At 40.1% G+C, this 26,299-nt stretch overlaps 1 protein-coding gene across 1 annotated transcript in view; it reads right to left on the bottom strand.

The window, feature by feature from the left end:
* The window catches only part of ATP8A2 (ATPase phospholipid transporting 8A2), a 337,944-nt gene that overhangs the window by 249,174 nt on the left and 62,471 nt on the right, over positions 1 to 26,299 (bottom strand). The window contains exons 11-18 of the mRNA XM_063305756.1: positions 16,519 to 16,646; positions 13,060 to 13,137; positions 11,549 to 11,637; positions 10,555 to 10,599; positions 9,657 to 9,732; positions 8,261 to 8,366; positions 6,950 to 7,032; positions 4,836 to 4,885 (exon numbers count right to left, since the gene is read on the bottom strand). Coding sequence (XP_063161826.1) covers positions 4,836 to 4,885; positions 6,950 to 7,032; positions 8,261 to 8,366; positions 9,657 to 9,732; positions 10,555 to 10,599; positions 11,549 to 11,637; positions 13,060 to 13,137; positions 16,519 to 16,646 — 655 coding nt within the window. The remainder of the gene's footprint in view (positions 1 to 4,835; positions 4,886 to 6,949; positions 7,033 to 8,260; positions 8,367 to 9,656; positions 9,733 to 10,554; positions 10,600 to 11,548; positions 11,638 to 13,059; positions 13,138 to 16,518; positions 16,647 to 26,299) is intronic.

Below are 26,299 nucleotides of genomic sequence, written 5' to 3'. Positions count from 1 at the left end.
ATAAGGGTTAATATTAAGTTAGCCTTGGCCCTACTGGCCTTTCATAAAGCCCTAAGACCTGGCATCTCTCCAGGCATGGGGGTCTGGAAGTTACCTGAGCCCAGGTGGGTTGGCAGCTGGTTTCCTTGCTTGCCATAGTATATTTGTCCTTCCCTTTGGTTACTGTTTGGCTTGCATTAATTTTACATTTTTGTTAGCAGCCAAGAGTCATGTTTGCAAGATGGGTGGCCATACAAATTGATTCAATAAATAAATAGAGTCAGTTGAGGCTATTTAGGCCAACAAGTCCAACTTTTTGCTTAGTTCAAGAATCCAAATTAAAGCACCCCATCCAGCAAAAGAGAGACTATGGCTTCTCTGGGCAATAGTTTACACTGCCAAGCTGTTTTTAATTAATAGGATTTTTACCCCTTAGCATTCATTTCTCCTTGTACAAAGTAGAAGCCTGTTTTGTTCTAGCTTCCCCAAACCAGCACCAGTTTCCTGGGTCCATTCCACAATCAGCAGGATCATCATTTTGGGATACAGCCAGCCATATAGGGATCTAATACAGTTGCTAAGCTCTCATCGAACTCAACGCTGAAGGGGGTTCACAGAAAGGTAAAGCAGCCTTCTGAACCGTGTGGCTGGGATGAGAATTCTCCGAATTTGGAACGTGCTGAGTTGCCATCCCAACACATTGGGAACATGCTGGACTGAGGAAAGATGTAGTACGGGTGTAGTACTTAACATTTTCTAGGGAAATGCTTTGATTAAAGCTCTGCAGGACTTTGGTTTGAAAGCAAAAAGATGTTCTGGATGTACAAAAGTACAGTAGCACCTGCCTGCACTTCCTTCAACCAAACACATATTTTCCCAGGATTGTGTGGCACCTTCAGAGTACCCAAGCAATCCCAGACGGGTGCTAAGCTCATGCCCCACGTGGTCCAATGCACCTTTTCACCTTCATAGCCAAAGCACAGGCCCAGTTTTGACATCACTTGGATTTTATACTTTGAGGGCCTGATTGTCATCATTTTTATTCCTCCATACGTATGTAGTCTACCCTGGGTTGTAAAAAATGCAGCTGCTGGAGTATATACTAGTTCACCAAAAAAATGCAACAATTAGGTGGTGATGGTGTGTGTGTGCATCTAATATTCTGAAGACTCACTTCTCTGTTCTTCAAGAGTGGTATGTAAACTTCATGGTTAGTATTCTAAAAAACTCATCTAGGAAATCCAAGCAGAAGAAAAAAAATCTTTCTGAATGCAGCAAACCTGAACACGCAAGAAACGAATCAATTATTATGTCTGCACCAAGCATAATTTGCTTCAGTACAGTTTGGTGAACAAACCAAATTTGGGTGGGATCATACAAACCATTGTATTATACAGTATATTTTCCTAACAGCAATGACTGGTTAGGAAACACAAGTTAAAGCAAGCCACATTATTGCTTAGAAAAATGCGCAAACCCTACCAACATTTTAAAAAATCAGTAGATCATAGTATCCAGAAAATAGTGTTGTTAGCTACTAGTAGCCATGTCATAAAAAGCTCTAACATCAGAGACTATATCGTTACGATTATTCTGTATTCTGCATGAAAAGACTTTTAGCTACCAGAATGTATGCACAGGAAAATAAAAGGCAAAGGACAAGAATTCCAGTGTGGTTCCTTATGAGACTAACAAAATGTCAAATACCAGTGGCTGAAGCAAAATACCTATAATACCATACTTTGACCTAGAAAGGAAGAATGAATAGTTTAGAGCTGTCTGAAGACTTATAAGTAAATGAGGAAATTGCAGATAACGGCTTCAGAAAAAGTATCCTAATGAAACTATTTCCCATCAGATGAGATTCCAAAGTATTCAAAATATTTTTGGATTAGTAGGAAAATAGATCTCTGGATGGACTGGAGTGAGCCAGAACACATATCTGAATGCAACTGTCTTCCACAACCCTGTCCTCCAGACATGTTTGTATACCACACCAAGAACTGGGAATTCCCAAAGTTGTGGTGGTCCCAATGTATCTGTAGAATATCATGTTGGGGAAGGATGACCTAGTGACTAGCTTCACACACTGTACCTATGATTTGCTTTGCTTAATAGCAGTTTAACCTGTTATGTGAAGCCAGCTTTTGTGATTTAGAAACTATGGTTTATGACTTAATATGCGGGTACCTAGTCAACTGTGATTAATGCAAAAAAGCCAAGGCTTCACATCAACCAGGTCATAAATTATCTGTAACGTCAGCCTGAATATACTGTATGTTTTTGTTTTGTTTTGGTGCCTTCAAGTCAGTCTTGGACAAGTCCCTGCAGTTTTCTTGGGAAGGTTTTTGGAAGTGGTTTGCCATTGCCTGCTTCCTAGGGCTGAGGGGGTGACTGGACCAAGGTCACCCAGCTGGCTTTGTGCCTAAGGCAGGACTAGAACTCAAAGTTTCCCAGTTTCTAGCCTGGTGCCTTAACCACTACACCAAACTGGCTCTCGGATATATAGTTTACTAATCTTAATGGGACTTACTTCCTAATTTCTGATATTTATAATTGCAGTGTAAACAGTCTTTGCATCTAGTTTAAGGAAGGTATTTTTAAATTAAACCACAGCAAATAACATACTAATTGAGAAAGCAAGCATAACAACATTAAATAAATGTCAGTGCAAATAAAAAAACCACGAAAAACATACAAAAATAGCTAATGGTTAGAGGAATTATGTCACAAAATTTATGCCAGATTCTTTGAGAAATGTGAATCAGCAACAATGAAAACCTGTCCTTCTTAATCTTCTTTCCTATATAAATGAACTACATGTCATTATTTTTAAAACTAAAATTGCACAACTGTATTTTTGCAGCAACTTTTGGGAAAGGGGGCTTGGAGGAAGGAAATAACAAAAGACTGAAAACCAAATCAAAATATCTCTATTTTTGTACAGGTAAAAACTGTGTCAAGATAGAGTTGAGGTTCAGAGGGAAGGAAAGCCCATATTTTATTATTATTATGTTATGATTATACATTATACCAATGTGATGTGTAAACCATGTTTTAGCATGTCACTTACAACCAACCAATTGTGGTTTAGTCAACAAACCATGATTAAATAACCATTTAGCACATGATTAACATTTTAGTAAATAAAAAGGGAATTTCATTGTTCCGATAATAATCTTTAAAAGGTATTGTCAACTCAGCTCATTTCTATGTCATATTTTCAGCAGCTGCCCTGACACAATATTTTTACACTGTTGTCTTTTTGTGGACAATACTATTTAATTAGAAATCATGCAGCTTGAGTTACGATGCAGCCGGTCAAGTTTGACTGTGATGCACCATAAAGCCAAAGTGATGTTAAAGTGTACAACGAAGAGGACATTTCTGCACTGCTTCCCAAGATGGATACATTGAAAAGCGAAAGAGGAATATTTTCAAAGGTTTGCAGTACTGCCTCAATCACATTATCAACCCTTTTACCAGTCCCCCCCCCTTTTTTTTGAGACAGAAAAAAGGAGAAAGAGATTAGTCACATGATTTCCAACATGAAATGTAGGTCAACATTTAGTTTTACTCAACTGGCATGAGGGATTGAACAAGATTTTGCCTTGAGAACATCTGTCTCTAATTGCTGTAAAAATCAGAATTACTAAGAAACAACACCAAGAATAGCCTAGAATTATATTTCCAGCCAATGTATTTGTCATTTGGCTATTCTAAGAAAGTAAGTAATATTGGGAGAGAAAATGGTTTCTGTGCTGTTAATTTGTTCTGAAATTCTCCAAGTGAGGATCAATAAGACTGATGGGCTGGATACTTGCAGTAAGAACATGCCATATATACTTGCATATAAATTTTTAACCTAAATACCACGAAAAATGAGCCACCTGTGGTGGATAAGCCAACCCACATTTTTCACAGTATTTTGGTTAAAAATTTGAGGGTCGGCTGATCCACAGATGGGCTTGTATGCAAGTATATACAGGAAATACAGGTACTTTTAAAAAGTATTACCATATATACTCATAGATAAGTCAATCCGCGGATAGGCCAAAGCCAATTCTTTGGGGTACATTTTGGTGCCTAAAATTCTCAGCTTATCTGCAAGTATATATGGTAATCATTTTTTTTTCAACTGAGTATGTAAGGAACCGATGAACAGGAAAACAATATACTGATATTTTTCTACCTGAAAATCCTGGCAGCCCCATTGTCTCATCCTGTGCTGCAGCTTGATCTACAGTCCAATCTGGTCACTGCTCGCATTAGGGACGTTACCTTATTAATTAACAACATAAATGCATATACAGTACACCGACTTGGGAGATACCAAGTGTGTGGTCCATGGAATAAACATCCACAGTGCCTCCCCTTTGTTGTCAGGAAAGAGAGAAGCCTCTGCTTCTAAAACAGCATTTTATATCCTGAGTTTTCCCAGATACGGTCTGATTATAACTTCCATTAAGCTTGATCACTACTGCACTGGCTTTAGATCAGTGTTTTTCAAACTTGGCAACTTTAAGATGTGTGGACTTCAACTCCCAGAATTCCCCAGCCAGCAAGGGAAGGCAGACTACCTATTAGTTCTCTGTTCTGTCTACGAATGGAAATAGTCCATTTATGGAGGCCAAGTAAGATCCATCCCACTGAAACCTCTCCAAGTCAGGCACAGCTATACTGTAGCCCTTCAAAGATTTCAAACGAAATACAATTCCAGTGAAATATACATTCAACAAATGAAGTGAAATGAAGTGAAGTGAAGTGAAGCGAAACAAAGAAAAATTCTTTTAATTTTAGTGTATTCCTAAGTGTTTCCCTTTTATTTCTTGCAATTCCCATTAAAAACCAATTACCTTGAAAATTCCAACACATTAAGGATCTCAAATGACTCTTCTTTTCCTAGCTGCAATCATAAGAGAAACGAGACATACTTTAGTAGAAGAAAAAGTAAAATGCACTAGACAACATGACTGCAAGGAAAGCATTCTGTTTTCAAATATCCATATCAAAAATGTGAGAATGGCTCCCTCTGCTGGGTACAACCATCTACTTAGATTCTTAAGAATATGGCAACGGGAACATTTTCTGTACTCAGTGTGATGCCATCCCTCTCCACCAAACGCTGTGTTGAAAACTGCCTTACAATTTCTTAAAAGTTTTCTTCCTCCATAAAGAAGGTTATGGCTGTCTACCTTTTCCCCAGCGTATCTAAAAACTTCTTTCACATTTCTCTTGGTCGTGTTTTTGAGCTGTCTGTATTGCTGGAGGTGGCTCGGTGTGCTGGGGACATTGTCTTCTGCTTAACCCACCCTGGCTGCCCAATCTGGAAAAGTGCAGTAGAAAACAGAATTCCCTCAGGATACTTTCCTTTTGGATTTTATGGGAACCGGAAAGGCTACTACTGGAGATGATATTATACAGTCCAAGGCGGGATATTCACATACGCACCCCTTGGCCACCTCAAAATTCATTAACTGGAAGAACATCATAGCCATGATAAAAAAAATTTCTCTAGTGAAAGAATGTCAGAAGCAAATGCTTTTGAGTCAGATTAAATGATAACTGTTACTAGCAAGGGAGAAAATACACCACAACACCACAACACGGGAAAAAAAATCATTTAGATCATTTTCATTCAATTTGACTGAAAACTATTTCCAAACCAATTGCCTGTGGTATGGAATTCCTATACTCATTTTAAGTTACAGTGAGTATGTGAGATATAGGTGAGTATCCTGTCTTTCATTACATATTTCTAGCAGTTTTCATTGTGGCAGATTGCTAGAAAGCGTTTGGCCGGAGAGATCAGAAAAAACACACACCAGGCATTTCTATAAAAATAAATGTATTTACAGAAAGCATAAAAAATAAGCAGGTTCATATCCAGAAATCCTGGACAGACTGAAAAGCTTCTTACATAAACATATTCACAAGCTCATGCATTCACACGTGCAGAGCTGTGACTGGAAGGAAGGCTGCTAAAAGGAAACTGAAACTGTAACAAGCCCAGGCAAATTCCTTCCTCTAGGCACTCAGCAGCTTTACCTTATATGGTCATTCTTTTCACATCCCAACGTGAGGATACTTAAGTTTGACCTTCTGACTGTGCCAGAGTGATTTGTTACCATAGTAACTTAGTTCCTTTACAGCCAAACTTCTGGCAGAAAAACAAATGCCAACATTCATCCTTATCTTCTTACACATCTACTAAATACCAAAGGAAGGCATTACAAGGGGATAACATCCTACAAGACTTTTCTGATCAGGAAAGAGACTGAGGCTGTAGAGCGATGGGAGCGACATATCAATCCGAGAGTTAATTTCTACCCACTGAAAAAGAAGGTAAAACATGGGAAAATGGAAACATATTCTTAAACATCCTCTTAAAAAAAGAGAGCCAAGTAGTCTGTTATATGGGGCAAAAAAGGGGGAGAAAAAAATGGAGTGGATTATTTTATGTATGTGTGTATATGTGCATGTATGTTTATGTATATGTACACATTGCTATGTCATTCATTCCTTCCTGGAAAATAAAGCCTAGCATCACCATGTGTGCAGACACACCCACACAGCAGCAGCACTTTCTCCACCTTGAAACAAGATAGGCTCAAAAACACAATCAAAACAAATACAATGGACATTTGAAAGAAATGCTCAAGCGACATGAACACAAATTCTTCAAGGGCAGTCTTCTAGCTGAGCATGCTGGAGGCATAATTTGGTAAGATCTCATTATTTCAGCCTCACTCCCTACAACCGGCAGGGCTTGAAAGAGTAACACTCTGATCAAGAGTTAGATCAAGAGTCTGATCAAGAGTAACACTCTGATCAAGAGTTAGAATTGCTTGGCCAATCAGCCACCCAGATGGGCCTTCCCAGAAGTGTTTTGCCCTTCTTGCCCTATTTCTGTGCAGTATTTCCAGGATAGTCGGATAGCAAAGTTTGGAAATGATCTCACAACTCTTACCGCATCAATGATAACAGAACGTGGTGTCCTCCCAGTGAAAACATAGCCAAGTTTTTTTGCTCCTTTGACCAAGGCTCCTTCATCTGATGACACAAAGAGCTTGCCATTACAAATACAGGAATATGGTTAGGTTTTAAAAATAATCATCATAAAAGGACGATGCAGATATGCCTTTATGAAAACTTCCCCCAAGTCCCCAAAGCAGCTGCAGAAGATCCCCAAACTTCTCAGAAGCTCATTCAGGCCAGAGCTTCCTGAACAGGAATATACTGTAGTAACGTCAGGCAACCTTTTCTGAAAGGCAGCATGAGTTAATTATTGTCATCATGTCTGCCATGGCTAATCCTTAGGTTTTTCATCAAGTGACGGAAGGCTTGAGAAATCCTCAGGAAATCCCACAGTCAGGATGTTCTCAGGCAGAGGATACACACTGACACCATCCTAAGGCTCAGAAAAGGAGCCCAGGAGAGCTTCTACCTCCACAGTTTTGCAGAAATCTGAGAGTGCAAAATCAAGCCAAGGCGATATACTACAACCAAGTTATTCATTTCAGAAATGGTGGAATTATTCCAATCTATAGTCTGCCTGATTTATTTTTAAGAACACTTCTGTGCCACTCCAGTCATTCCTCTAAGCAACTTCTAGCAAAACATACAATATATACAATGCATTAAAATAGTTCAAAATTATCAAATAAAAATAAATACTTTCAACATAAATGCAATATAATCATAACAGCATAATGCTTCAGAATGTTGTAGAGGTGATATACTGGGAGAAAGATGTTAATCTGACGAAGAAGAAAAAAACTAGGGTGGCCCTCCTTGAACCAATTCCAAACAGAATTCTGTTACTTCTTTTTTGAAGAAGGCAGAAAAGTCTACCTCTTTCCAGCAAATGTGACATCTTTGATTCAGCCAAGAATTAATTTGGGGGAGGGGAGGATCAGCTTAAATAGGAGGACTCACTTGGAACTATCTATTTCTCAGTCATATTTCTCAGTGTAATTGTCAATCCTCATGTAGCCACAGAACTGGACAATGTCCAGGAAAACAAGCATAGACCTGCAGCGTCAGCTACAAAGAACACCTTGTAAATCTCTACCTGCATGGACCAGAATGTTTCTATTCCTAATACCAGACTGCATGTAGCTCCTGGTCTTCATTCCAGTAACTCTAGATGGTATGTGCATGAATGTGGGTACTGTAAATACTAATTCAAGACTATCTGCCTTGTGCCCTAGACAAGATTCCCCCAGTCCCTTGTTCTTTTCATGGCTCTCTACTGCAACAAAAGGAGTCAGTAACTAACCTGGAGAGGAGGCCTGGTAGATGATTGTGTTTCCATCTCTTTCTGGAACAACAGTGTGACACACAGCCAGCAGAGTGAGGAATTCTTTGATGTGCATAGCTGTGGGCTAGAATGCAAGGGCCAAGTGAGTGCAATGAATATGGCCTGTGACATTCTGAAAAACTTCTTAAGTTTTCACTGTTACAGACAGAGAGCAAATAAAGTGTCTGGATGCTACTTCACCTCTCTTATTTTTCAAAAAGATAATTACATTATATAGCTTACTGGATTTTACTCTGCTAAGGTAATAAGGTAAGAACAGCTTTGCCAGTTGGGACCAATCATCCTCTTTGTTTCTTGCCTTCATTGTTCATATGACAAGTCTATCACCTGTCCTCCCAGCACAGGCCCTAAGTTCAAGCTTGGTCTGCTAACACAAAGCAATCTACTTTTCCCAGCAAAGCCAAGCCTGGAGGGACATCCCATAATTCTCCTGCATTAAAATCAATTATTTAGTCTGTTTTTATCTTTCTATGTTCACAATTTACAATAGATTCCATTCACCCAATTTTCTGGGAACAATGAGGACAATCTTATCACATCAGCTCTTCTACACAGCTGCTATTCTCCCTTTGATGGACAACCAGCAGTGATGCTGTATTTATTTTTCTGCTGAATATCAAACCAAATTGTTAAAGCCATTACCTCAGAGTTATCTGTAAATGCCAGCCATGGAAAGATAGATGGATGGATGGATTTGCTCAAAAGGAAATAATCCCAGAAGGTGGTGGGTTACATGAGTTCTCTCTAAGCCCCCCAATGAGCACATTAGTATAACACACTAAGCCTGGCTTAAGGCAAATCATAGCTACAGTACTTATCCACAGATATGGTATCAGATGACATAGCAAATCACAGCCAACTGCAATTTGCTGACCACCATCTATATCGGCCAGAATCCTGGTCATATTTGCATCTGAACTATTCCCCACCCTGTTGATTTTTTAATTTCACTTCTCTGAATACTTAGGAAAATGAAAATAAAGAGCAAGGAACAACACAGATGTTGTAGCTGAAGCAGCACCATTTGTGGCCAAGCTTCTTGTTTCTATGTCTGGAGGCCAGAAGGAGAAGTCAATACCCTTATCCCAATCCAGAAGACACAAAGGCCATGGCCAAGGTTCATTGAGCTACAGGAAATTATGAGTGAAGTTGTGGTAAAAGTGCTGTTCATTAACCACAAGTTATCCCATGGTCCCAGTTAGTATATCATCCTAGGTGGAACTATGCCATAGCCTGGAATACCATGTGCTCTAGATCATAGAAGAAGGATATGGAGGCCACAATTGAATAATTCATTAATTTTATGTACCCAAGTGTTTTATGGACCTGTCATTGACTGCAATAAAGGCCTTACATGATCAGTCTCAATGTTCTGAAGCAGTCTTGGGTCATCAAATTCACAAGATTCACTGGTAGAAGGCGGAAACTGGCTAAGAATATAATAAAAAGGGTGATAAGTTACCTGAACAGGTGTATTTCCATTAAATACAGTCTCATGTATTATGATATTATCAGTGATCAGTCTAATAATCAAGTACCCAATACATTTAATTGCCTTTTAGCAGAAGAATGATTCCAATGATAAGCAAGCTTTCCTAACTTCACAGGCTTTTGTTTTCAGAGTTATGTCCTCTTTCACTCCATGGCATATTTCATTGCATATACCTGCTTCTCTACCTACTGCCTTCCAGTTAGGTTGAACTCAAATTTCAAAATCTCTTAGCCCGCATGGGAGATTCTGGGAATTGAAATCTAACACAACTGAAGTCCTCAAGATGGGAGAGGCTGCCATAAAGGAATACAGGTCCTCTTTCTCCCTGGAATCCTTCCTCCATCTACACCTTCCCATCATTCAACCTGTCAGCCTTCCCAGGTGGACCAGATGGGAAACATGACCAGATGAGTTAATTCTACTTTATTGTAAGGCTACATTCACAGAATCTTGTAAGTTTGAAAGTACAAATCTCCCACAGTCTCCTGTACAGTCTGAGAAGTTAGGGAGGGTCCCTTCTGAGCATTTCTCCATCCATTATGTAGCAGTGGGCTATGCCCTCTCTTATCTCACCATTCAAAGCAGCATCTCTTTGCCCCATCTCTCAAGGTCTTTCTCACATACCATTACACAACCTCAAAAAGCCCCCAGGAGCAGTGCCTCTCCAAAAAGTGCCTAATGTTGTCCACCTGAGCCATCTTACAGGTCTATAGTGATAACTGCAACAATTCTACTTTACCAGTACCCCATATTTATTTACCTGAAATCTTCTGACGAACATTCTCTCGCCAGTTCTGGGAAGTGACTAAACAGGAAAAAATGAAATTCAACTGATGGTATGTCTATCCTGATTAGAAGGAAGCTACTGCTGAATAAAAGTTATGACACCTCTAGAACTCTCCAAAGGTGTCTCTTCCATTCAAATACAAGGAAATCAATTGTGGGCATGCATACAACATTCCATGGAATCAAACCCTTGCTGCTGCTGGGATACTGGACTAACAGTGCGTACTGGCTACAGTTAATGCGACTTCTTTCCTGAAAAGTGTGCACAGAATAACAGCCACAATAATACATCCAGGAGAATTGAGGGGAGTCAGGGGTTCTGAAAATGCAGGAGTAACATCAACTCTCATCCTGGGAACACATAACACATTAGGCTAAAAGCATGACTCTAACTATGGAGTGTCTCAGTGTGTGTACAAACCTAGCAATACACATCACTTTTGTGTGTTGTGTGAACTCAACCAAATTGATTCATTTAGAAAACCATGAAGCCAGGTGTTAACATGTTGTATGAACATGACCAAATGAGTCTCTGCTGCCTATCTTTGCAAGTCTTTTACTTATACTTTTATTTTGCAACAAAATAAAAGTAATCCTATGCCACCCAATTTTGTATGCTTTACATTGTTTCAAATTGTATCCTGTATCTGTACCTCCACCTAATAATCAACCCATGCTGACAATTTTAGGGTCCTCTGAGGCAATTTGATATCTTAATTTCAGCAAATTGTGAGCTACCTTGATTTGCCTCCATCTTATAATCCCCTGTTCTTTGCTGGGAATAGATTTTGCTACCTTAAACATAAAATTGTTGGTCTTCTATCTCCAAAATTAACAATGTTGTAAGTAAAACGAAAACCACTAGAAAACTATGGAGTTACAGTCCCACACAAGCAATTTAAGAAAATATCAATGTAATAAAAATGACTCCTTAAGCTTGTACAGCAAATAAAAAACATGGTACATACCCATATGTTACTCCAGCAATACTACATTTCTTAAAATTCATAATATTGCATGTTAAGGTTCCTGTTTTATCAGAGAATAGATACTTAACCTAGGAGACAAATGATATATATCATTATGAATAAAACAAAATGGAGAATCTCTAAGAAAACTCTGGAAATGAAAGCAGTTCTGAAGTGCAATCCTCAAGGTGTTCAGCAGAGCCTCTTCTGAGATAACTGGGCAAGCATGAATGAGGCCTGACTAATTTTATTATTATTTAACACACTTTTCCCCAAACAGGTATCTTTCAGACTTGTCAAGTACCCAAATCCCATAATTCCCTGCCAGTATGGCCAGATTGGCTGAGGATTCTGGGAACTGCCATCAATACATCCCAATACATTCCCAGCACACATTGGAAAAGGCTCAGTGGCTAGTTCTTCAGCTAAATGTGTGCCTATGCTACTATTATAAAATGTACAGTAACTTATCTTAGCCAAGAACTGGGTAAACAACTGTATTCTGAAGCAGGCCAGAGACTTGACTGATAGTACAAGAGGTAGGATGATCTTTTTTAGTTCAGATTAATTTAAAACATAGATTTTGAATTAGATATACAGTCTAATGCAGCGTTTCTCAACCTTGGTAACTTCAAGCTGTGAGGACTTCAACTCCCAGAATTCCCCAACCAGCTATGCTGGCTAGGGAATTCTGGGAATTGAAGTGCACACAGCTTGAAGTTGCCAAGGTTGAGAATCACTGGTCTAATGAATAAGAACAAGACTCTCTTGCTAGGTTGCTGAATGAGAGTCAGGAAAGACTCCGGTTCAAAATTAATCCCCAACAGCTTTTTTCTCACAGGACTTCTATGAGGATTAATTATTCAGGCTGTTTCTGTCTTTCTAGGTTCACAACCTTGCATTTTGCTTCAAATTTGTTGAAGGAAGAAGAGGATAAAAATAAAATAACAACATAAAGGTATTATTTTTGTGAACTGAATTAAAATAACTGGTATAAAAACCATATCAAATAATTTCCCATGAAAAACGCCACATGAAAAATTAAAAGGCACTGGGACAATCAGGAAAAGCGATTTCCACTCAGGTCTTATTCAAATTAGTACTAACCTTACTGTATGAAGAATCTTAACTACTGGAGACTTAAGTCCAACTAACTCTCTCATAGTCAGTAGTGTTACTAACTTACTAGGCACCACATGAAACAAACTAAATTCTCATTAGATGAATGATCACTGGAATATGTGATGCAGAGGGGGACTAGGTATGGCTCAATCCCATAACATTGGCATGGCCTAATAAAATGGAGTGATGGAAAGTGTAGCCCAACAGGAAGTGGAGAGCCACAGTTGATCCACTCTTGATTACAAGTTGTAGCTGCATCATCTTACAGATAGCCATTGCAAATCAGATGCCTGCAGAATCATCTCAAACTGTTTTCATGGACTGAACATATAGAATGAACAGCTCCTTTTTATAACACACTGTTATGTTGGTACCATCTCAATCCTTACCTGGCCAAGTTCCTCATTAAGATTTGAAGTTCTGGCCATTGCAGGTGTATCAGTTTCAGTATAATACATATCGATGTCCTGAGAACAAGCAAAATACTTTATTCCTAAGGAGACCATACACTGCATGCTAGTTTTATATTGTTCTGTTTATAAGATGCATTACATTTTTATTATTTTTAAAATTTATTAATTTTTTTTAAAAAAAGAATGAACCAACAAACAAAAGGATAAAAGAGAAAAAAGAAAAAAAAATATTGGTAGAGGAATATCATATAATAAGTGAAAAAAGGAATTACCAAGGTTGTACAGTTAATGCTCAGCATACCTTTGATTAGAAATTAACTACAGAAAACATGAAATTACAATTAAGTACATTAACTTATTTTTAAACTCTAAGTAAAAATTTAAATCTCTGAGCTAAGTGCCAATATCTCCACTAGTGGTTTAAAAATACAAAAAAGAACAAAAAGAACAAAAACTGCTAGAACATTATAAATATTAGTTTCTAATTTCCCCTTTCTACTCCAACTAATGTATAATTTTTATAGTCATTTTTTAAAAATGTAAATCATTGATTTCAATTCTTTAGTCAGTTTTTTTTTCCCCTTTAAAAACCATACTCTAGATACCATACTTTTATTTGCCTTCCTGCATAATATATATAGTATGTATGGAAGCCATTCTTGCTTAAATTTGGTTAGACTTAAAATATGCACTACATTATTACTTTTACTATGGGCCTCTCTGATTGTTGTTTTGTTTTTGTTTTCCTCAAGATTGGCTGAAAAAATAACCACTGAGTAAATACAGCAAATGGTCTAATCTGAATTATTCTCACATCGTTCAAAGAATGCTGCTAGAGTAGAGAAATTGAACATGTTCAAATGGTTCTATCAGTAAGCCCCGCTATGACAATAGATGGCAAATCTCATTACTCCTAACCACTGGTCCTCTGGTGGGTACCAGGTGGCCTAAGTCACTTATGACAACCCTGCCTTCAGCCACAACTCCTTGCTGATATCCATGCATTCATTCAGCCTCTCAAACAAAACAGGATATACCTGCTCTGCTGATAGGGAGCTGGGAGTTGGTGGTAGTTTAGATTCTCATAGGGCATAATTCTCATAGGAGAAGAGGGGACGCAGATGGGCTGGCATTAGTATAAATGGCCATGATGGCACTAGAGAGGGAGTTTTAGAGGTAGAGTTTGAAAAACTATCAGGGAGATCTCAGGAAAAGAGAGATGATGGAATGGAGGTAACGTCTGGAAAGCAAGGTGAATTTGGATATTAAACGGCTTTTGAAGAAAAGTTACTGGACTTCGTAAAGAACAGTACAGACTCAAAAACCTGAGCTGAATTAGGCAATGGTTACACTGGGTTTTTTTTTTCTTTTGCATTTTTTCCCTTCTTTTATTAATTAATTCAAGATATAATTAATATCTTGAACTAATTAATATATAATTAGTTATATTATAACTTAATTATATATTATATATATATTATATATTATATATTATATAATATATAATGAAGACACATAATGTAGAATATAAGCTTCAGCTGGTCCAGAATGCGGCCGCGCGGGCTATTTTTGGCGCCCCTAGAAGGGTGCACATAACACCTTTGCTACGTGAGCTGCATTGGATACCAGTCTGCTTCTGGGTCCAATTCAAGGTGTTGGTTATCACCTTTAAAGCCCTACATGGCATGGGACCGGGTTACCTGAGGGACCGACTCTTCCCCGTATCATCAGCCCGTCCCACCCGTTCATGCAGAGAGGGCATGCTGCGGACCCCGTCAATAAGAGAATTCCATCTGGTGGGGTCCAGGAGGCAGGCCTTCTCGGCAGTAGCACCCGCCCTCTGGAACATCTTGCCCCCGGAGGTAAGATTAGCCCCATCGCTTTTAGCCTTTCAGAGGAAGTTGAAGACCTGGCTCTGCCGCCGGGCTTGGGGCAGGGAGGAGAATCGACATACTTGGGGTTGGCTGGTGCCTTGAAGTGCCCCTCCTACATGATGGTTGAAGAGATCATAGCCATCTGGTTTTTATGAGCTAGGGTAGTCAAGAAATTGTTTTGGTTTTAATGGGATTTTATTGGAATTTTACCGTGTATTTATTTGAGTTTTTATTGTATATTTATTCTGTGTTGTAAACCGCCCAGAGTCCCTCCTGTCGGAGGAGATGGGCGATGACAAATTTGATAGATAGATAGATAGATAGATAGATAGATAGATAGATAGATAGATAGATAGATAGATAGATAGATAAGACCGGCAGAATACAAGTCTAAAAAAGAAACAGGAAATGCTAAACCGGTGCAGGAATAAGCAAAAAGGCATATCCAACCAGTGGCTTCTGACCTTTTCCAGCGCAGGTATAAAAGTACACTGTTGAAGAGAATGTTGGGCACTATCCAAAGCAGCCTGCTGAAAATCAGAGAAGGAGCAAGAACATTGTGAAGCAATTATAAACCAATGCAGAGGGCACCACTGGGGTGCTAGAAGGTGGCAGAAAATCAGAAGATATGAAGATCAAAGTTTCACGTGCCAGAAGACAGCCAGCAGACAATCAGCTGCCAGCCAGCCAGAATGAGTGAGTGAGAAAGGGAGACAGAGACAGAGTGAGAATTGCTTCTAATCTTTATAAGCCCTTAATTCTAGAAATGGGTAGGATTGAAAATAAAATGGTACAAATATGTTAAGCTTGTATCATAATCTGGACACAAATATGAAAGTTGGAATTCAGGAAAAGAAATGGTTAAAGCGAGAGCCACAACAGGCAGTCTTAGCATCAATAGAGGGAAGAAAGAAAGGAGAAGGACATCATTCTCAGTGGAGTGTCAAGCAAGTATATATTCTACTAAACAAGGCTTAGTTGGGAACAAAATAACTTCTGCTATATGTTATCAGAAAGTTGAATAGAACCAGATGCTCTTTGCACTGTCTCTTTCAATCAGGATCCTTGAAACCACACACACACACACACACACACACTTCATGACACCATTAGGGTACCATGGATTGTGATGAGGATTCAAATGACACACTTGTTTCATGCACATGTGAATGACTATGATTGTTTGCTTCTTTCAATCAAGATTGGAACCATCTATGTGAAATTTCTGCATATTTCTATCAGTTTCAGTAAATAATACGTACCAGGAGAGACAGAAAGCCCTCTGCCCCTAGATTCAAGAAATCTGTATTTACTGTATTTTGCATCTGAACGGCTTCACTGGTAATTCAGAAAACTATACTTACTTTCACATACTAAAAATCCTACTTCAGGCTCTCCTCCCAACTTAGAGTTATAATGGGTATGGAGATATATATGCCACATTTTTACAAATAATTCTATTACTAATAAAAGCTTAATAACTTAGTATTCATTTGTCTCCCATTTTTTGCACTTTTAAATAAAATTCTCTGATTGGTAAGCTGCATTTAATTGTACATACCCAATTTATAAAAAGAGCCTGAGTAAACTTCACAACTTCCAGAGTCACCAATAGACTGATGGGAATGAGGTTGTTGTACAAAATTATAAAGGTGAGCAGATTGTATCCAAAATTGGTGGATAGGACTTCTGTGGGCCAAGACAGACACAACAGAGGGAAGAGTTAGAGAAGATGTATTGGCTACACACTAGATCGAGGCTCTACACATGGTTGTGTGGTCCCCAAAGAAGTGCAAGACACAGATTTGGAAACTGTTATCAATTCCTGAAAGAAAGAAAAAATGCAACATTAAGAAACAGCATTTCTGAAATTATAAAGCTTTCACTGTTGACCTGGCATTATGAATATGAATTAACAATTTCATGTGAAGCTTTTTAATTCATTGCTACTAAGATCCCAAAAGAGCAAAATCCTTTCTTTTGTCCAGTATTTGTATATTGCAGCCAGGTATGGACTGAACATTACTTGATTGGATTCAATTACTTGAAATACCATATGAACCATGATGACTTCAGATGACTTCCTGCAGGCACTAACAACTACATATACACTGATGATCAAGCAATGGCTGTACAGGGAAAAACATTTGAGGAGGTAGAACAACACCTAACTGAAGCCCAGGAAGAGCTGGATCGATACTATCGTGATAACCAGCTAAGGCCAAACCCAGCAAAAACTCAGGTCTCTGCCTTCCATCTTCGCAATAAGCAGGATGCTAGGAAGTTGCAAATTACATGGAAAGGAGTGTTATTGGAGCATTGCTACAACCCTAAATACTTAGGGGTTACTTTATATAGGGCCCTAACATATAAACAGCACAGTATCAATACTAAATTGAAGGTCAGTGGAAGAAATAACATTCTCAGGAAATTAACGAGATCTACTTGGGGTACCAAACCAAAGGTCCTTAAAACAACAGCATTAGCCCTTTGCTACTCAGCAGGCGAATACGCCTGCCCAATTTGGTATAAATCAGCACATGCTGGGAAAGTAGATGTTGCTTTGAATGAAACTAGCAAAAGTATTACTGGATGTCTAAAACCTACCTCTCTAGATAAGATCTACCACCTATCTGGCATTGCCCCGCCTGCTGTCTGTAAAGCAACAGCAGCATATACAGAGAGACTTAAATCATCAATATCCAAACAACACCCTCTCTATGGCCTACAACCAGCTCCTCAGAGATTAAAATCCAGGAAAAGTTTCCTTAGGTCGACAGAAGATTTTGATGAATTTAAAAGTAGAGTGGACCTATGGACAGCTACAAAGAACCAACACTGGATGGAACCAGCAGAGGAGCTGGCACCTGGGTCTGGTGAAAGTTGGGAAGTCAGGAAATCATTGAACAGACTGCGCATGGGGATAACAAGATCGAGAGATACTCTGAACAAATGGGGCTATCCGGTGGCCTCTGCCCTTTGTGACTGTGGAGACATGCAGACAACAATACATACATACACTTGTTCTTTGTGCCCTGATCAACGCACATTTGAGGACCTCATGACAGCATGACAGAACACAGTTAATGTTGCCAGTTTCTAGGCAAGATCTGTTTAACTTTTATATATTTTAACTTTTATATTTTAAATTCTATGTTTACAGTATGCCTTATTTTAATTGTGATGCTTCTGACATGAATAAATAAAAACCATGATGACAACTAAGACAGGGGAGCTGCCTTGGGGTGTTTCTCTCATTTTCATTCAGTGCAGCCTGAGATTCAACTGTATTCGTGTTGACCAATATAAGGGAGTAGACACCTTCTAGAATACTTTGAAAACAGGTCCCAAAATATTTGGGGGTGGCGGAGGGGAGAGAGAAAACCAAAATTCAGCTCAGAAGAGAACAGTGGCATTGTAAGAGATTACAGTCTATACCAATGTTAGGGAATGTTTCCCAGTTAAGCATTAACCAACAAACACCACTGTGTGTAGAAATTTGAAAGGGGAAAAAATAGTGTGTATGTTTTGAAAAGCTAATCCATTCTTCCTATGGTGGCCAATTACACATCAAGCCCAAAGGGATATGGATGCCTTTGTGTATAAGTTGATGCTTTGGGTGCTTTAAGTAGAAAAGTGAAATAAAACGTTATAAATGCATACTGTATTTGGAAAGAATTACTGTACTGTAATCTGAATAGAAAGGGAAGGCTGTAAACAGTCAGCTGTCCCAGTGCAAGCCACTGGTGGAGAATTACAAAGCTCATGTTGTTTTCTCTTTTTGAACCAAACACTGGCCAGATGGTTCTTCAAATAAAGGATGTCTGGAAACACAGTTCTGCCTTGTACTTCCCATCCACTATATACCCTTACAACCTTCTTTTCAGTCAAAAGGTAGACCAATTCAGTATCACTCAATCAAGACTATTCAGGTGACCATACCTGAGAATCTCCTTCACCACCAATGGCACTCAGATGATGCCAGTTTCCTATAGATATTTCAGCACAGATGCCTGCAGTTGCAAAGGCTTCATGCAGATGGTTGCAAACTTACAAGCAAGTCACCACCCAGCTTTATGAAGCTTTTCTCTTGCAGGCACCCATACTGCATGTCTGGTTATCTGCAGAGGCTGGTATAACCTGAGGAATTTCAGGGGGTGTTTTGACTTTTCCAACTCAAAAAATGCCTATATAAGATGGTTTATTTTTACTATCCAAACTAGCTAGGAAAACCTAGGACAGGGAACAGGCAGAGGAGCTGGGGGAAATTAATACTCTCGAGTATTAAAAAGAGGTGTATAAGTTTATACCTGGCATGGAGCTAACGGGCAGAGATTTTAACCCCCCATTCCACACCCCATACTAGAAGGGGTGAGAGATTTAAGGCAAATGAAAGAAAGAACTTCTTCACACAACACAGAGTCACATTATGGAATTTGCTTCAAGATGATGCAGTGCGATACCAATTTAAAAGGAGTTGTAAGCCAATGTATTGGGGGTCAGATTACTAATGCCCATTAGCCATGGTGGCCCTAAGATTCCTTCACAAATCAGAAGTCACAATGTCAGATGTTGAGGAACAGTGGTGGGACAGAGTTAGCGCTTTCAGTTACAGGACTTTCTAGAGCAGTGTTTTTCAACCTTGGCAACTATGCTGCCAAGCTATGCTGGCTGGGGAATTCTGGGAGTCAACATCCACACATCTTGAAGTCGCCAACGTTGAGAAACACTGTCCTAGAGGTTCATCCATTAAGCACAACATTAAACTATCTGGATGTTGGTTTGATCACCTGCAGGTGGGAGCTGCAGATGTTACCAAATCTATCCCTTTGGTCATACCTATATAGTTATAGGTATGTGTGCATGTATATATATGTGTGTGTGTGTATATATATACACACACACACACACACCTATATATATGGGGTCTGGCAATTTGCTTTCCTTTCATCTCTTTTCATGACATGCCTCACTACCTCCTTTAAATATATCCACCTTCTATATTTAAGATATGTACTGTCCTTCTCCCCCCTCTCATTTTTCGCCTTGGTCAAGAATACATTTTGGCAGATGTATTCTTAACCCAGAAAAGGAAAAAAATGAGCAGCTAAGCACTACTATGATGTTACGTTATGAACATTACACCTATTGAAGCCAGCCCCACCAGGAACAGCTCTGTAGCCGATGAGGCCTATTGCCTTCCTTCTCAAAGTGATTGAACCCAGACAAAGAGTGACTGATCTGAAACAGCAGATGACAGAGAAGAACACACAATGGAGAATAGCTATCATGACCAGTAAGACATTTTGTCTCATTATAGAAAAGGTATTCATTTATTGCTATTGTCTCCATCACAAAAGCTTGCCATTCTCTTTTCAGTCTCCCCATGAAATATAATCAGGAAGAGCTGCAAATCATTTGTGTCCACATATTGACATTTAAGACCCTGCTAACTCCTTTGTGGCAAATCTGAGGGAAGCTGGCCAAGGACCAGGACAGCGATCCAAGGAGCCACCAAGGGAAAGGAGTGAAGCCACGTTGCCCCTTTATAGCAAGTGGGGCAGAGAGGGGTGGAGATACTGTGAAAATCCACACACTGCTCTGAACATCTTCTTTAAACTGGATCCACTTCTTCCACTTGAAAAGGCAGTCAACAGCTCCAACATTTCAACAGAACGTTCAAGCAAAGAATTAATAATATGATGAAAAATGGCAAACCACCCCACCATAGTCTGCCAAGAAAACGTCGCAAAAGCGGCGTCCCCCCCAAAGGGTCAGACATGACTCGGTGCTTGCACAGGGGACCTTTCACTTTTCACCAGATGTGTTTTAAGAAGTGTTTTAAACAATAAACAAGAAAAATGACCTTTAAAACAATTCAGAAAGCCAACTAAAATAGAGATGCTTGTCATCCTGACTAAAGACAGACAAATGCTCTTCCTGGGCTCCACATAAGGGATTGTAGAAAAAGAGTCCCTCCCCGCATACCCAACAAGCAGGAGCATCTTCAAAGGGGGCTCTCTTGCAGTTCTTCACAACCAGGGATGTTCAGAATGGAAAAGGTGGACAGGCAAAGCTGCTTAGGGCTTTTAAACTTAAGATTAATGCCTTAAATTAAGCCTGGAAAGCAAGGGACAGCCATTGCAATTTCTTTTCACCTGCCTGCAGTATAATCGGTGGTCAGCAGAACTGCACATTTTGCATTGATCAGAGTTCACAGACGCTTTTCATGGGCAGCCCCCTGGACAGTGCAGTGTTGCTGAAAGGCTAACAATAACTGATGTGGCTTGATGGGGGGGGCGGGCTTTCATCCATTTCTCAGAAGCAAATCTCAGTAATGCCACATGAGTTCTTCCCTTCCAAAAGGCATTCCTGGTATTGCTCTCAATCTCTGCAAATTTCACACGCTGCTGTTAATTTCAGGTTGCTATGTGGTCTACGGTAAGTAACCACAACAAATACTGTTTTAAACAAAAGCTAAACATGAAAGCCTGATTTACATTACCCTCATCTATATTTGTTGCAGATGGAATTCACCATCTTGCTTGTTATTAAGTTGTATTCTTTTGATTGTATATTGATGTTTTGTTTTTTATGCTGAGAGCCACCCAGAGTTGACTGGATCTGGGTGGTGTCTAAATCGAATACATGAATAAATAAATCCTATGCTGTTTGAATTTACAGAAGGACTTCATTTGTCATGCATTCTAGGTCACTTCCCACCATTTGTCAAATACTGGCACCTTTTCCTCTACAACCGTCCATTTAATTGTGACTGGGAGGTGTCCTCTGTCTGTACAAACACAATGGTGAAATGTTCTGAGGCTGGACTTTATCCTGGGTTCCTCTTCACATACTGAAAGTCTATACGTCAACCCGGCCCACCCAATCATGCAGAGAGGGCATGCTACGGACCCCATCAGTAAGAGAATTCCATCTGGCGGGGTCCAGGAGGCGGGCCTTCTCTGCAGTAGCTCCCGCCCTCTGGAACATCTTGCCCCTGGAGGTGAGGCTAGCCCCATCGATCCTGGCTTTCCGGAGGAATTTGAAGACCTGGCTCTGCCACCTGGCCTGGGGCAGGGAGGAGAACAGTCATGCCTGGAGTTGGCTAGTGCCTTGAAGTACCCCTTCCATGCAGATCACACCCATCTGGACTTTACTTTTATTTATATTTATTAATATGTAATTTTATAAGGCATTTTTATATATTTACAGTTTTAGTGAGTATGTTGTTGTAAACCGCACAGAGTCCCTCCGGTGGAAGGAGATGGGCGGTGACAAATTTGCTAAATAAATAAATAAATGTGTTTCTAATAGACATCAAGCAAACATCTGCTGGGGAAATACAGTGGAAGATGCAGTAATCCTTTGAGTGAGACTGACCTCTATAATTTTATGGTCTCCTCTACATACTTATAGAATTCATGGAGATGCTGTTTGCATCTTCCTTAATATACCTAAGGATAAGCTCAAAATATCACCCACCCACCCACCCATCTTGACTTTATTTCTTTATGGCATATTATTTGTTTAGTAATTCAATGTTTATCCCAGCTTCTTACCCATAAGAAACTCAGGTACCACTGACTTTTGGAATCCCCAGTGTGGTACCTGGGTATCCCAAGTGCTCTGTACCCCTCCCTTAATGCTTGCCAGGTCCCCTGCCCAACTATGATTTTTAACTTTCTAAGTTTCTCTGAATTTTAAACAGATTCCACAAGAAATCTGCAAAGGATCGTTACCTTGTCGTGGTGCTGGAGCTTGAGCACCTCAATGATGCCATGAGCTAAACCGTGAAGGGCCACCCAAGATGGGAAGGTCGTGACAGAGAGGTCAGACTAAATGCGATCCCTGGGGAAGGTAATGACAACTCACTCCAGTATTCTTGCTGTGAAAACTAAATGGATCAGTACAACCAGAGATAAGTCGGTATACCATCGGAAGATGAGACTCCCAGGTCGGAAGATGGTCAAAATGCTACTGGGGAGGAACAGAGGATGCGTTCAACTAGCCCCAGACGTGATGACGCAGCTAGCTCAAAGCCGAAAGGATGGCTAGCGGCCGATGGTGCTGGTGGTGAACGGCGAATCCGATGTTCTAAGGATCAACACACCATTGGAACCTGGAATGTAAGATCTATGAGCCAGGGCAAATTGGAAGTGGTTATTGGTGAGATGTCAAGATTAAAGATAAACATTCTGGGCGTCAGTGAACTGAAATGGACTGGAATGGGCCACTTCACATCAAATGACCACCAGATCTACTACTGTAGACAAGAGGACCACAGAAGAAATGGAGTAGCCTTCATAATTAATAGTCAAGTGGCTAAAGCAGTGCTTGGATACAATCCAAAAAATGATAGAATGATCTCAATTCGAATTCAAGCCATCTAACATCACAGTGATCCAAATATACGCCCCAACCACAGATGCTGAAGAAGCTGAAGTAGAGCAGTTCTATGGGGATCTGCAGCACCTACTGGACAACATGCCTAAAAGAGATGTTATTTTCATCACGGGAGACTGGAATGCTCAGGTGGGCAGAAAAATGACACCTGGAATTAGAGGTAAGCATGGCCTGGGAGAAGAAAACGAAGCAGGACATAGGCTGATAGAATTTTGCCAAGACAATTCACTCTGCATAACAAACACTCTCTTCCAACAACCAAAGAGACGGCTTTATACATGGACTTCACCAGATGGAGAACACCGAAATCAGATTGACTACATCCTTTGCAGCCAAGGTGGCGGACATCTATACAGTCGGTAAAAACAAGACCTGGAGCTGACTGTAGTTCAGATCACGAACTTCTTATTGCACAATTTAGGATCAGACTAAAGAGATTAGGGAAGACCCACAGATCAGCTAGATATGAGCTCACTAATATTCCTAAGGAATATGCAGTGGAGGTGAAGAATAGATTTAAGGGACTGGACTTAGTAGATAGGGTCCCAGAAGAACTCTGGACAGAAGTTTGCAACATTGTTCAGGAGGCGGCAACAAAATACATCCCAAAGAAAGAGAAAACCAAGAAGGCAAAATGGCTGTCTGCTGAGACACTAGAAGTAGCCCAAGAAAGAAGGAAAGCAAAAGGCAACAGTGATAGGGGGAGATATGCCCAATTAAATGCAAAATTCCAGAGGTTAGCCAGAAGTGATAAGGAATTATTTTTAAACAAGCAATGCGTGGAAGTGGAAGAAGACAATAGAATAGGAAGGACAAGCGACCTCTTCCAGAAAATTAGAAACATTGGAGGTAAATTCCAGGCCAAAATGGGTATGATCAAAAACAAAGATGGCAAGGACCTAACAGAAGAAGAAGAGATCAAGAAAAGGTGGCAAGAATATACAGAAGACCTGTATAGGAAGGGTAACAATATCGGGGATAGCTTTGATGGTGTGGTCAGTGAGCTAGAGCCAGACATCCTGAAGAGTGAGGTTGAATGGGCTGTAAGAAGCATTGCTAATAACAAGGCAGCAGGAGATGACGGCATCCCAGATGAACTGTTCAAAATCTTGCAAGACAATGCTGCCAAGGTAATGCATGCTATATGCCAGCAAATTTGGAAAACACAAGAATGGCCATCAGATTGGAAAAAATCAACTTATATCCCCATACCAAAAAAGGGAAACACTAAAGAATGTTCAAACTATCGAACAGTGGCACTCATTTCACATGCCAGTAAGGTAATGCTCAAGATCCTGCAAGGCAGACTTCAGCAATTCATGGAGCGAGAATTGCCAGATGTACAAGCTGGGTTTAGAAAAGGCAGAGGAACTAGGGACCAAATTGCCAATATCCGCTGGATAATGGAAAAAGCCAGGGAGTTTCAGAAAAACATCTATTTCTGTTTTATTGACTATTCTAAAGCCTTTGACTGTGTGGACCATAACAAATTGTGGCAAGTTCTTAGTGGTATGGGGATACCAAGTCATCTTGCATGCCTCCTGAAGAATCTGTATAACGACCAAGTAGCAACAGTAAGAACAGACCACGGAACAAGGGACGGGTTTAAGATTGGGAAAGGAGTACGGCAGGGCTGTATACTCTCACCCTACCTATTCAACTTGTACGCAGAACACATCATGCGACATGCTGGGCTTGAGGAATCCAAGGCTGGAGTTAAAATCGCTGGAAGAAACATTAACAATCTCAGATATGCAGATGATACCACTTTGATGGCTGAAAGCAAAGAGGAACTGAGGAGCCTTATGGTGAAGGTGAAAGAAGAAAGTGCAAAAGCTGGCTAAACCTCAAAAAAACCAAGATTATGGCAACCAGCTTGATTGATAACTGGCAAATAGAGGGAGAAAATGTAGAAGCAGTGAAAGACTTTGTATTCCTAGGTGCAAAGATTACTGCAGATGCTGACTGCAGTCAGGAAATCAGAAGACGCTTAATCCTTGGGAGAAGACCAATGACAAATCTCGATAAAATAGTTAAGAGCAGAGACATCACACTGACAACAAAGGTCCGCATAGTTAAAGCAATGGTGTTCCCTGTAGTAACATATGGCTGCGAGAGTTGGACCATAAGGAAGGCTGAGAGAAGGAAGATCGATGCTTTGGAACTGTGGTGTTGGAGGAAAATTCTGAGAGTGCCTTGGACTGCAAGAAGATCAAACCAGTCCATACTCCAGGAAATAAAGCCAGACTGCTCACTTGAGGGAATGATATTCAAGGCAAAACTGAAATACTTTGGCCACATAATGAGAAGACAGGACACCCTGGAGAAGATGCTGATGCTAGGGTGAATGGAGGGCAAAAGGAAGAGGGGCCGACCAAGGGCAAGGTGGATGGATGATATTCTAGAGATGATGGACTCATCCCTGGGGGAGCTGGGCATGTTGACGACCGACAGGAAGCTCTGGCGTGGGCTGGTCCATGAAGGTATACTGACATATCTCTGGTTGTACTGATCCATTTAGTTTTCACGGCAAGAATACTGGGGTGGGTTGCCATTACCTTCCCCAGGGATCGCATTTAGTCTGACCTCTCTGTCATGACCTTCCCGTCTTGGGTGGCCCTTCACGGTTTAGCTCATGGCATCATTGAGGTGCTCAAGCTCCAGCACTACGACAAGGTAACGATCCTTTGCTGAAGACTGACTGGGACCTCTGTTTTATTTCTTTAGTGAGATGCCCCCTCCTTTTTTCCAACTAACTGGAAACTGGAACACTTCTCCTATGTGGCTGAAGCTATTTCTGCTCTGAAACACTCATTCTCTTCCGTTTTATTTAAATCAAGCAATGGCTGTCATCTTTCCAGCCTCTTATATGCAACATTATACTACATTTAATATGAGAAGATAAACCAGTACCAGGCCAAAAGGAAATCAAACAC

This window comes from Candoia aspera, chromosome 5 (assembly GCF_035149785.1).
Source record: "Candoia aspera isolate rCanAsp1 chromosome 5, rCanAsp1.hap2, whole genome shotgun sequence".
Lineage (NCBI taxonomy): Eukaryota > Metazoa > Chordata > Lepidosauria > Squamata > Boidae > Candoia > Candoia aspera.
Note: the sequence above shows the minus strand (reverse complement) of the source record. Positions and strands in the feature narration are given on the sequence as shown.